Raw genomic sequence first — 12,162 nt, 5'->3', positions numbered from 1 at the left:
CCTTGATATTATAATTATTTTTTATTCTAAAACGAAAAAACTCACCTTCACAACAAATCATATAGGACTAACAAGGTAATTTGGTAATATCACTCATGTTGAAATTGTAAATTGGCCACCGTAAAGAGTTAAAAAGCTGATGTTTCGAGCGTTTGCCCTTATGGTGGCCAATTTACAATTTTAACTTAGTTGATATTACCAAATTACCTTGTTAGACGTACCCCCTACCGACGCAGCACCACAGTTTCTTTAGAAACCTACCTCCTTTATTCATCTAGGGCTAACCTTGGTTTGAAGGCGAGGATTCTTGGAACTCAGAAATGGTTATTTTAGTACATATGCTGCCTCCTGAAATGCCTCATGACTGAATTTTGTTGGTTGACTTATTTCAGACAAGTTTAAACCATGCCTCTTTGCAAAAAGACCAAGTCGTGGGAAGATGAGGAAGTAACTTAACTTGACCCATGCAGGATCACCGACCCCTACCCCACCTAGGGTGGAGCTGTAAAACTTAGGACACCTGGACTTCTATCGGTTTAGTTGCTAATTCATGTATTTTGATCAGCATTCAGCATGCAATTTACGGCGAAACCACAGCAGAGTTCGATCTAGATGTAATTTTTTAGCCGTGCTATAAACTGAAGGACGATTCCAGCATAAGTATACAAAGCCGTTACATTATTTCAGTCTTTACGTAAGAGGTTTGACCCTATTTTTGCACCAAATTTCAAGAAGTACTCATTCGGATAAACTTAATCTTTCGGAGCTAAAAAAATATTCTTGGGAAATCAGAAATGTACGTACTTAGTAGTTTTAATTTCACACTCGTGTATCGTTGGGCTTGCTGTTCCATACCGACTTAGTGTGCTTTCGTAGTCAAGGGTTTGACTAGGGGAAAAAATTCAATATCCACCGAAAACAGTAGGTGATGGGCTCCTGCCGAAACATACAGTTGTGATTTCGACAGAGAAGGAAAGTGTTTTGTGGAAGCGAAACGAGTTTTAAGATTTGGGGGCGAACTGGAGAAGGTTGGGGCGAACTTGTTTTTGTCCTGGAGGGAAAGTAGTGTCTAATGACCGTGGACAGGAACCCTTGTTCGTCTAATGATTTTACTGAGTGATCGGTGATGATGATAAACGTTGCCTAGAGACGGTAAGGAATATGTATTAAGGGTGAATGATGTTACTGGCAAATGTTTAACTAACTGACTGTGAATGATGTTTAATGACGGTAACCGATGCTTAGTGGGCAGGAAGGAAGAAGATGTCTAATGACTGTGAACGATACCTTCTGACGATAAATGAGTAGGCAGGACGGGAAGAAAATGTCTAATGACAGTGCATGAATGATTTCTAATGCACTAAATAATGTTAACTGAAAGTCGAAGCTCTGTTAAAATCAACATCGTGTAATAATAAGGCTTTTGATTTTGTTTCCCAAGAGTGACTTTATGTCGGTATATTGACAAGTTTTCGTTTTGTATCCTAGATGTCAGGTACGTCCTTGTAGCCTCTTTGTTCGATTTTCATTTATTTTGTTTATTATCATAGTAAAATTCCTGTTAAATTTAGGTTATTTCTTGGTATGCTTCAGAAACTTGCTGAAAATCTACCAGCTCGTTGCGGGTTACATATACATCAATGCGAGAAAATGAATCGAAATACCGAGAGATGATTACAGGAATCCTTTATCAGCTTTCGAAGAGATCTCCTTTTTCCTTATTTGACTTAGAAGTGGTCTCGGGCTAGGACTGATGCTTAGCGGCCAAACTTGGTACCAGGACTCTTCGCCAATGCCCCTCATTTGCCTTCTGTCAAAGTTTACTAAAGTTTGAGGGCTTCTCTATGAATTTATTTCCAGGTTTACAGAAACTTTTATGGAGAAAACTTCAGGAGAGGTAGGGAAAATGAAACACACCAGTTTTCTTTTCTCCACGAAGTCGGAACTTTTTCAAGGTAGGTACAATCACGACGGCAATCTTATTCGGTAAAGTTTTTAAGATATTCAACACTCGACATCTGCAGTCTCATTTATTTAGTGCGAGCCGATTATAGCAGCGTCTCTGACTTATTTTGTCTCATATATTGTACTTTTTGCACAAAACCTCTAACGAGCAAAGGCGAGTGCTGGTTTCCTTAATTGGAGGGTTGGAACAGCGTCGATAATTTAGACAGATTCTTCTTCCCTTCCTTTGCATTGACTTTTTATCCCGGTGCGGCCATTAGTTCGCTCAATCAAACTCTTTCACAAGTGCTTTCTGTGACATGACCTCGGCTGATATTGTGTAAACTAACAGAAACTACATTCCTCGGCTTAAGCAATATAGCTCTCTTGATTATCCACTTGAAATATCGTAGCAGATTTTGTTTTATGGGCTCTGGAGGCTGGAGAGTTTTTGTCACCCATTGAGTCGCGTAAATCTTATGCTGAAGTCGGCGATATTACCAGTTGTAAATTTCCACTTATTGAAGCAACTCATTAGCCGCTCGTAATCTCTTCTGAAAACATTGAATGTGAAGTCTTGGCAGCCTGAGAAATACGTTTATTGAGGTGCTCTTGTCGCTAGCTATTTTAAATTGTGCGAGACTCGATATTGAATAGTTTTTCACAGCTTGAAGTAAGAGCGCTCGCATATCAACATTCATCCTTGTAAAGTTAATTATGCATTTGAAATAAACTCCAATTTGACTCTATATAATTTTCCTCTGGTGAATTAATTACTAAATGATTTCCTTTCCGTAATCCGCAGGTAAAAATACGTGTCACGATGAAGTAATTGTGGAATCCTATTGATCTAACGAGGATTATGTCTCAGTATTCTCGAAAAGACGGCTCTGCCAGTAACAGGACTATCCCACATACACGAATTGAGGACGAAAGGCAGATAGAAGACATTTACGAATTTGGAGAAGTGCTTGGAAGAGGGAGTTTTGGAGTTGTCAAAGAAGCGACAAACAAAGCAACGGGCAGTAGATGGGCCATTAAAGCTGTGAACAAGGAAAAGGTATGGCACATTGACACGTTTTATCGCCCTCAATCCAAGTGCAAAATGAATACAGTTCCTCCGATATTATGTTAATGGTTTTGTTTAGTTTCCGGTTGTTCATAATTCGTGATGCAGATTAAAAATCTTAAAGTAAAACCAGCTGATTTAGATAAAGGTCAGAGGTGAATTGTAAAGTTTCCTTGGTTGTAAATATCTTTCTGGCTTCATCATTTAGTGTATCGCTAAGCAAACTGTTTGTATCCTGGATTTTAATCAAGTTATTTCTTTTACACTGTAACCAATTGTTTAGTTGTTTAGCACTTTTATCTGCTCCTACAGAGGTGGGAAGTTTATCCTTTTCATTTAAAACAAAATTGGAGTCAAACCATGCCCGAGATTTTTTTTGTCGTTTTTTTTTCTTCGTGAAAAATTGAATTTTGAATGCAAACCAATGTTGTTCGAGAAAAATCGTTTACAGTCATTTCACATGCTCTTTACAAGCCTGATTTACTTACTAAAAAAAACCAGTTATTTGCACACCCTTTCTAGAATTTTCAGGAATTGTTTTCCAATGGTCCCCAACTGAGTGGATATATTTATGACTTGTGTGAAAACACCACCCCTCTGTGAGATCTAAAAATATGTCTCATTTCAATATTCCAACTTAGAGTATACAATTCTGTTTTGAAACGTTGTTTACATGTATTATAGTCCAACCTCAAAACCTTAGTCATAGTACTGATATTCTACTATTAGAGATTGTGTGCAAAAAGCACATCTTGTATTTGGAGTTGCCTTTATACAAGCGGCCTCAAAACTTTGAAAGTTGGTCAGACAAATATCATTAAACATGCTTTATAGGTGATATGCCTTGACCAATATGAATCCCCTTAGAGAATAGCAAAATAAGGGTTCTGATCCTGTTTCATGCATGAATTTTGGAACAATTTACAAGTCATGGGCACTTTAAACAGTTCTTCATATATCATGAATTTAAGAGGGAAAAACTTCAAATCTCACTTTACCTTCCTTTTCTGTAAAATTCATGCATCACATATTAATTTTGGGCCTAATGACTAATTTTATCATGTCAGGGCTCGACACTTAACTTTTCAACTTACTAGCTAAATGGCTAGTAATGTTACAATAATTTCAGTTTGTTTAGTGGCCAAACTGGCTTGTGGAAATTGAAAACCACTGCCAAAACTGAATTTCTACTAGTCTGTGGCTAGTTGGCTACTGTTAGTGTCAAGCCTTGCATATGTCACATGTAAAACCCTTTGCCACCTTCTTCTCAATATATGCTTTACAGACACATAGAACAATAGTTGTAGTGCCTGTTGAAAGTCGGCTGTAGGTTTGGTTGGATACAGGATTTAGAATAAATTTTAAGACGTGTTGGGAGTGAGATAATAAGACAAGTGCAAATCAGAAATAACTAATAGTGGGCATCCATAATCTGATCTTGTATGCTGATTTCAATTGTTTCATTTTTGTTGCATGAAGGTTGCTAAATTTAAAGTTGTTGGTTCTTTTTCATCCTTCTGAAAACAGAAATGTCTTGAATTGCCTTTTCAATTATTTTGCATTTTTGAGGATATTTATCAGAACATGGCAGTTCTAAGAGTAAAATACATTGGTCAGATCAATACGTACACCAACCTTTGACATAGAGGGCAGTTTCTCATGCCCAAATTAAAAAAAAAAGAGACCACCTATAATGATACCCCTTTAGCAGTGCATGCATAAACCTTTACATTCAGTATACGTATTCTCCATATTGTTAGTATACATTTCCTATGGTAATAATCAAGAGCTTCTTTAGTTAGTTACCATCTCATTAACCATAGTGTTTAACCAGTAGTGATACTGTTTGGAGATATTAGATACTAGTCACTGTTTAAGGTTGAAGGGTTGACTGGCTTGTTCCTGTTTGATTACACTGTATGGTTATGGCCTATTTGTGCAGTCTTTGGACTTGGTTAGGGTAGTGATAATCAACAGTATTTGTTTTCCACAATAGGCTGGTACTTCTGCTGTAAAACTTTTGGAAAGAGAAGTTCTCATTATGAAAAAAATTGATCATAAGCATTTGGTTCATTTAGAAGAAATATACGAAACATCAAAGGTTAGTAACCTTAGCCTTGGCTTATTTTTTGCAATATGTTGTTTCTAGAAAAAAAGAAAATGACTAATTACCTGGGCAAGTGTGAGGTCACAGCAGACCTCAGTATTTCAATTTGTTTCACTATTATATTCTTTCAGTGCATCTGTTGAATTAATGGTGTTCATGTCAGGTCATCATCATTTGATAGATAGGATTGCCAATATGTCTGTTTTTGTTTCAGCGCATGTATTTGGTGATGGAATTGTGTGATGCCGGTGGTGTACAAAAACTTCTAGAGAAAAAGACCCGGCTTACAGAAAAGGTATGAAATATATTTTGTATACTCTTGAGCATTAATTTTGAAACAAAACAAGGGAGCCTCTGTGCTCATTTAGGAGTAGCAATACCTTTTAGATAGCTATACAAGTCTTGAATTGTCATGACACTTATATTTTTTACAAGTACTTGCCAGAATGCATGTTTCTGAAAATGTGTTTTTTCCCACTCAGAGAATTGGTTTATATTTTTTACGGACAGTGTCATTGCTCACAGTACTTGTTTGCAAGAAAATTGATGATTTACCCATCTGGTGAGCTCTGACCACCGAGAAAAAGATGCCATTTTTTAATGTGTGCTCTATAGTTTTGTGTGAGTCATGCGCAACAAGGGTGTGCATTGCAATACTACAGAATGACCAGTGCTTTCAATAAGACCCGGCACCCGCAGGAGCTCCGGCGGGTATTCTGTTGTGAGTCGCTGGGTCTATTTCACCGCGCTCAAGTCACAGTCACCACGCTAAGTTGCAATCAAGTTGCTTTCCAATGGGTGTTGTACCAAGGTAGCCACCTATTTCAAATCTTATTGAAAGCACTGAATGACCTTAACAGATTTTTAGAACTGAGTTTTTTATTTTGAATATCCTTTTTATCTTACAAGGTCACCTGAATGACTGTAATACACAGGGAAACAATTCAGACAATTAGAGCAGTTTTAAAATTGTTATTTAAAACCATTTAACAGGTATTTATCAATTTTCAGGAAACATGGACAGTGATAAACCAGCTTGCTCATGCTGTGGCGTATCTCCATGACTGTGGTAAGTGAAGAAACAAGAGGCCTACATAATGAGATTTCAATTGTCATAATGAGTTTAACTTCTGTCATTTTATTAACACATCCAGAATATTTTAAAGACTTCTATACTAGTAGTCACATGACGAATGACTTGTATCATACAGGGTATACAGAAATACATTGTGTAGTTTTGAGAATTTAGTAATGTCCTAATTGCTTTGAGTGTTTGTTTTGTTTGTTTATGAGACTGGAGTAAATACATAATTATGTGTTATTAACCAAGCGTGAGGTCAAGGTGGCTGGATATTGGCTGAGTTCTTTTTTTGCATTTTTATGGAATGAGACGAAGTTGAGGTCCATAAAAATGTGAAAAAAGAACGAGGCTAATATCCAGCCATCTTGACCGAACAAGCTTAGTTACTAAAGGATTTATTATATTGCTAAAAGATTTTGCTTTATTAAGAATAAAGAATGACTTGTTTACTTCGAGAGCCAGGAAAGAATTAGCCAACTGTGTTTGCAGCACAACAAGCTCACAAGAGTCGTTTCTGTTTTCTTTGTGTTGACTATCTTCTGCCACTTTTTGCATTTCGATCACTGAAATTGTCCAAGAATTAAGAACGTAGCTGTGATTCTATTTTTTTATGCGTGGGATCAATGCAGACAATCTCGAGCAGGCAAGATGGGCCCATCTTGTCTGCTCAGGTAGCCAATCAGAACACAGGATTTGCTTCATCTTTCCCATGGGCGCTGCAAGTGATGTAATAAACTGAGTTATTCTAATTGATAAGCAAGGAAGCTTACTTGTACTCCCAAGACATTCAGACAGGAAGACTTAAAAATGAAGTAGAAAGAGAATTAAATAAAATGTAGATCAATGAGATAGGTCTGTTGTTTATATGGAATGATTAATTTGTTTGGTTGTGTTTTTCTTTTTGAAGACATTGTACATCGAGATTTAAAACTGGAAAATATTCTTCTTAGTCAACCTGTGGGTAATGAGCTGTTAAATATCAAGGTAGGATGAAAAACACTGAAGTTAAAAGTGTATCTACAATTGATCAGGGGTGTCTGTTAGCCCTAAGAGATTAAATAATTCTCCAGCCATTATCTAGAATCCTCCAGCCAGAGTTAAATGGCCTAAGCTGTGTTTCGTTCAGACCTAAAGAATTCTCTTTACCTTAAACTTTTTCTCTGTTACTACATTTCTTAACAGAAATCCTGATTGACAATTCGGTGTCCTTGTCTGTAAATGCAAGACTCAGCCAATGATAATGTCTTTACCCAAACTGGCTACTGAACTGTTTTTAGGCTACATTTTCCCCTAGTTTTTCCTATTAGTTAAATGGTGCATGGTCAAGACTTGAATTATGGTAGCTTGGTAGTTGAATTAAGTCTTGAAGGATTAACCTGGAGAAGGGGACAAACCAGACTTTTATAATTGTTTCACCATGTTGACCTACCTTCTGTGGTACAGTAGGTCTTCTGTGGGGGGAATTTTTGGAACTCAACATAGATTGTGCGGTTTGTAATTTAAACCACTCTACTGCTGATGTAGTATTACAAACCTTGGTTTGAAATTAACATTGTATAGCGTTTGGATTTTTTTTATATTGTAATCTCATTGTTTGTTTCTTTTCTTTTCTTTTTGCAGCTTACTGATTTTGGCCTTTCATTTGTGAAAGGTGGTGTTGGAAGTGATTCAATGATGCAAAGTGTTTGTGGCACTCCAATTTACATGGGTATGCATTATTTTGTTTTCATTTCATGTAAGTTGTAGTTTTGAGTTAATCTCATGTACTGGTGCTATAGTTAAAATGAAATATGAAATATTTTATTTGGTAATTGCAAGAAATAGAAACTTTCTTATTTGGAAGTAAAACAATTTGTTTTGGATGTCACAAGTTTATACATTAAATAAAATTCAAGTACAGATGGTCATAATATGAAAAACAGTTCCTCTTTGTTGTGACTGTAGAGAGAATACACCAACTGAAATGAATGATCCATGCTTGTAATAATTTCAAAACAGTGATTGCATTATTTTTTTTGTTTCAGCTCCAGAGGTGATAGATGATCTTGGCTATAGTCAACAATGTGATATTTGGAGTATAGGTGTTATAATGTATACCCTGTAAGTTCTTTAAATGTTGTGCAAGATGTAACGTTTGTTAAACTTAGGCTTTCTAAATTCCCCATAACTGCATGCAAGACCCAGTATAGAGGACTATGGATATTTCCTGGTGATACACTTTGTAATTATATTTCACTTTTTTATCTTGAAGTCTAACTGGGAGACCACCATTTGTGGCAGAAACTGAAGAAAAGCTTTATGAATTGATAAAGAAAGGTGAAGTGGACTTTTCAGATCCATGCTGGGAAACATGCCATGAATCTGGTAAGATAGTCACTATGTCAATCACTGGATAATCCAGGAGTGAAATCCTAGTAACAGAAACAGCAGTGGCCCCTTTGAGACAGACTGTAAATGGAGTGTTCCAAGACTTTGTCAGTAGATATGTAAATTGTAATGACTGGTACATAACTATTGTTAGAACTGTCCAAAAGGTGCACTGTAGATATGTAGTAAATTATTTCTCAACTTTCCAATTATTTTTTTATTTGGTGTGCATCAGTTATCTCTTCGTATCTGCTTGTGTATTACATGTTTGTTATCACTTATTGGGGGACTTTTTGATTGCAGCAAAAAACCTCCTTCTTGGAATGCTTAAAGTTGATCCAGCTTACAGACGGACAGCAAAAGAAATCTTGAATCACCCCTGGATTACTGTGAGTAACCACAAACTGCTACTCCCAGTAGCTGTAAAGTTGTGTTATATATTAAAGAGCTAGCAGAATACCCTTGTCTTTGATAAGGCCTTAGTCATCAGTTGTTGACTTAAAAATTATGAAGAAAAGCACTTTGATGCAGTTACATATTTGGCTGCGTACTGGTGGACATCTCACTTTGCCAAACAACAAAACAAACAATTATGACTTTTAAGACTTCAAAGTACATGCGCTTTCGTGATTGTTATGTATTCCTTTCAGGGTGATTCTGAGGCATCAGAACCATCAAATGTTCTTGAACTAATGAAAATGTACAGGGAAGAGCTCAGACAGGTGAGATCACTTGTGTTCACTGTTTGTATATGTTTTCAAAGAACTTGGTTCTTCCAACTGTAATGTCTTTGTCACTTGTGCGTATACTTTGGGTTATTTTGTGTTTCTAGCATTGATCCCAACAGAATTGGTAAGGTTTGCATAATTACTTGGACAGACTCCCCATTTAATTGGTGACATGCTGTGGACATGAAAGTTGTTTTCTATGTGTATTGTGAAAGGTCAACTTTGCACACCGTACCCCACTGTGCACCTTATTAAAATTTGTAGCTGTTTGTTTTAATTTGCCAAAATTTCTGATTATTTGACACCAGCAATTCTCAACTTTTGTGGGAAAATTTGAATAATCTGTTGTTAGTACAGACAAAAAAGTGAACACACATTTCAATTTACCTGTTTTGCTTTCGACATGCTGCAACCTTATAGAGCCTTCAATTTCTAGCCCACACATTTGTCTTTGGGCCAAATATTGCATGGGAAATAATTTGGCGTGCAAGTTGCAGCGCCGAATTTAAACTTGGTTTGTAATGGTTATTAAATATTTTATAAAACAAGTTTTCTTCCAAATGTTGTTTTTTGAGAAAGTATTTGTCTAGAATAGGCAGGAAAGTGTGTATCAGAGAGAAGCAGCTTATCTTGTCTTTCATCCTTACAGGGCTCTGAAAGTCAAGAAAGTTCAGAGACCAATAATAATATTAATTGTGAAATGGAAGATGGACTGGTGCCATCTCCTGGTTCTTCTTTTGAAAGTCCCAAAGAGGTATGACTGAGACAGTTCTTGTGGGAAAACATTTACAATCTGCCTTTAGTCTCTCCCATTTTTATTGCAAACAGATACTTACAGATAGCTTACAGACAGGTAAGAAAAGGTGATATAAAAGGCTTGAACGACCTTCCTTCCCTTCCCAGATCGTATCACTAGCCACAACCTTCATATTAGCCTTTGACAAGTCGTTGAACCTCTGCTTGAAAAGATTATGTTGAAATTTTACAGGAAAATGACAGAAAACAGAGTAATTCTGCAAAGGGTGCCTCTGCACCGAAAAAGTCAGTTCCCTCAAGTAGCAGGAAATTGGTAGGTTGTACCCAAATGATACATATATCTTATTAGACGTTTTGGTGTGTAGTATCGCTGAGTATTTTTATGAGTTGTGCCGTATTTGACGAGCCCTTAGGGCGAGTCAAATTAGAAACAACTAGTCAAAATACTCAGCGATACTACACAACAAAACGTCAAATAGGAGATCTATTATCCAACACGCCAAATTGTTATTTCAGTGCGGGCGAATTTTGCGGATATTTCTGGAGTACAAATATCGCGTGATATTTGTTCTCGTTTCGCGCTTTATCTATTATTATACGAAGCATAGTTGGATGATAATTAAATGTGATTACTGTCCAGCTTATACTATGTAATTCATGTATAGGAAACTCATTAGAAAATAAACAATCTTAAAATTTCTTTTCCACTGCATTTCTTCTTATTAAAAAAAAACTGGCGATGAGTGATGCATTGCTATAGACAGTGGAGCGGGGGGGTGGGGGCAAGAAGAGGCTGCAGTCCCTGCTAAAGCCAAAATGTTAGGAGGCACACCCCCCTGCACAACATTTTAGTACCGATAATGTAGCCTGTGCAGTCATGCTATACTAAATCTGCAAACTTTGACAAGTGAGATGGAAAAAAATTGAATTATAAGCCATTCAACTGCATTCGTTGTTGTTGTTGTGATTGTTCATGGATAGGTGAATGTAAGGGTATTCTCGACTATTAAACCTGATGAGGCGTAATGAAAAGGTTTGATATTCTAGCATGAAACATTTATCTTTCAATTGACTGTAACTGATTTGTTGATCTACAGTCAAATCAGACTCCACGTCGAGGAAACGCGACCAATCAAATGGGGCCTCCATCACCCAGCCCACGAGATGCCCACAGCCCATCCAGGTCGCGTGACTCTCCTTCTGGTAGTGGCAAGTCAGTACCAGGCTACATGCAGCCCACAAAAAGCTCAGGTGCTACCAAGGGGCCTGGGACTCCACGGACCAGAAAGACATCGGAAAAGAAAAGATGATGTAACGAAGAGGACGATTTATTAGATACTCTATTTTTTTAAGAATCCATAGAGAAAATAATTTTTTGTTCTATTTCAATCAAATTCCACATTGATTGTTCAAATCAAGATAGATAATCTTTGTTGTCAGAGGCCGGGAATTTGACCCGTTGACTCTGTTCGAAAATCGATTTTCTCCTTGGTCATGTCCAGTTATTTTTTAGAATGTCTTTTTCTAGAAATTTGGCCTTTGAAGTGGGAGTTTGGTGTCTCAGGAGATAGGTGTGTGTGGCACTTCCTGCTACGCAAGATTGTGCGCGGGAAAATTATGTAGAGCAAAAATTGTGTTCTGCAAGAAGCTACCAAGGAACAAGGCTGATGGGAGGGGAGGGGGCATTTAACAGTGTAGGGCTTTGATGCATTTTACTCGAGTCAAAGTTGGTCAGGTACTTTTCGCCGATCATTTTTCCCATATCTTGGATAAAAATCTAAGTGATCTTTGTATCACTTTTAGTTCCAAAAAATAGTGCATCATATCAGACTTCTCAGACATCAAGAGTTAATTCTTTCATCGCTAAAACAGCATTATTTTTTGTTACTATTTTGTTTTCTTTGTTCCTTATCAGAAGTTTGAGACGCGTTTTTTTCAACGCATCGATTATTTTAGTTAAGTCTTTCTTAGCGACAAAGTTGTTTTGATTTACTAAATTTTTTAGCTCATTTCAGTATTCGTCAGAAAGATAATATAGGCAGGAACAATTCAACCAAGTGTATTTGCCGAGCTGTTACATCACTCAAAAGAACAGTTGCACCTCGCTATC

The 12,162-nt window shown here is 36.9% G+C and overlaps 1 protein-coding gene across 1 annotated transcript; it reads left to right on the top strand.

Annotated features, from left to right (window-relative positions):
* The first annotated feature begins 1,798 nt into the window (after positions 1 to 1,798).
* LOC111326459 (serine/threonine-protein kinase 33) lies at positions 1,799 to 11,867 on the top strand. The gene is made up of 14 exons (XM_022930463.2): positions 1,799 to 1,955; positions 2,750 to 3,004; positions 5,010 to 5,114; positions 5,335 to 5,415; positions 6,132 to 6,189; positions 7,109 to 7,185; positions 7,822 to 7,909; positions 8,226 to 8,301; positions 8,453 to 8,565; positions 8,872 to 8,957; positions 9,219 to 9,290; positions 9,946 to 10,050; positions 10,285 to 10,365; positions 11,150 to 11,867. The coding sequence occupies exons 2-14, from the start codon at positions 2,807 to 2,809 to the stop codon at positions 11,360 to 11,362; spliced, it is 1,353 nt and encodes a 450-aa protein (XP_022786198.2). The 5' UTR covers positions 1,799 to 1,955; positions 2,750 to 2,806; the 3' UTR covers positions 11,363 to 11,867.
* The last annotated feature ends 295 nt before the right edge of the window (positions 11,868 to 12,162 follow it).

Source organism: Stylophora pistillata, chromosome 1, assembly GCF_964205215.1.
Source record: "Stylophora pistillata chromosome 1, jaStyPist1.2, whole genome shotgun sequence".
Classification (NCBI taxonomy): domain Eukaryota; kingdom Metazoa; phylum Cnidaria; class Anthozoa; order Scleractinia; family Pocilloporidae; genus Stylophora; species Stylophora pistillata.
The sequence above is the reverse complement of the archived record's forward strand: the minus strand, read 5'-3'. Positions and strand labels throughout refer to the sequence as shown.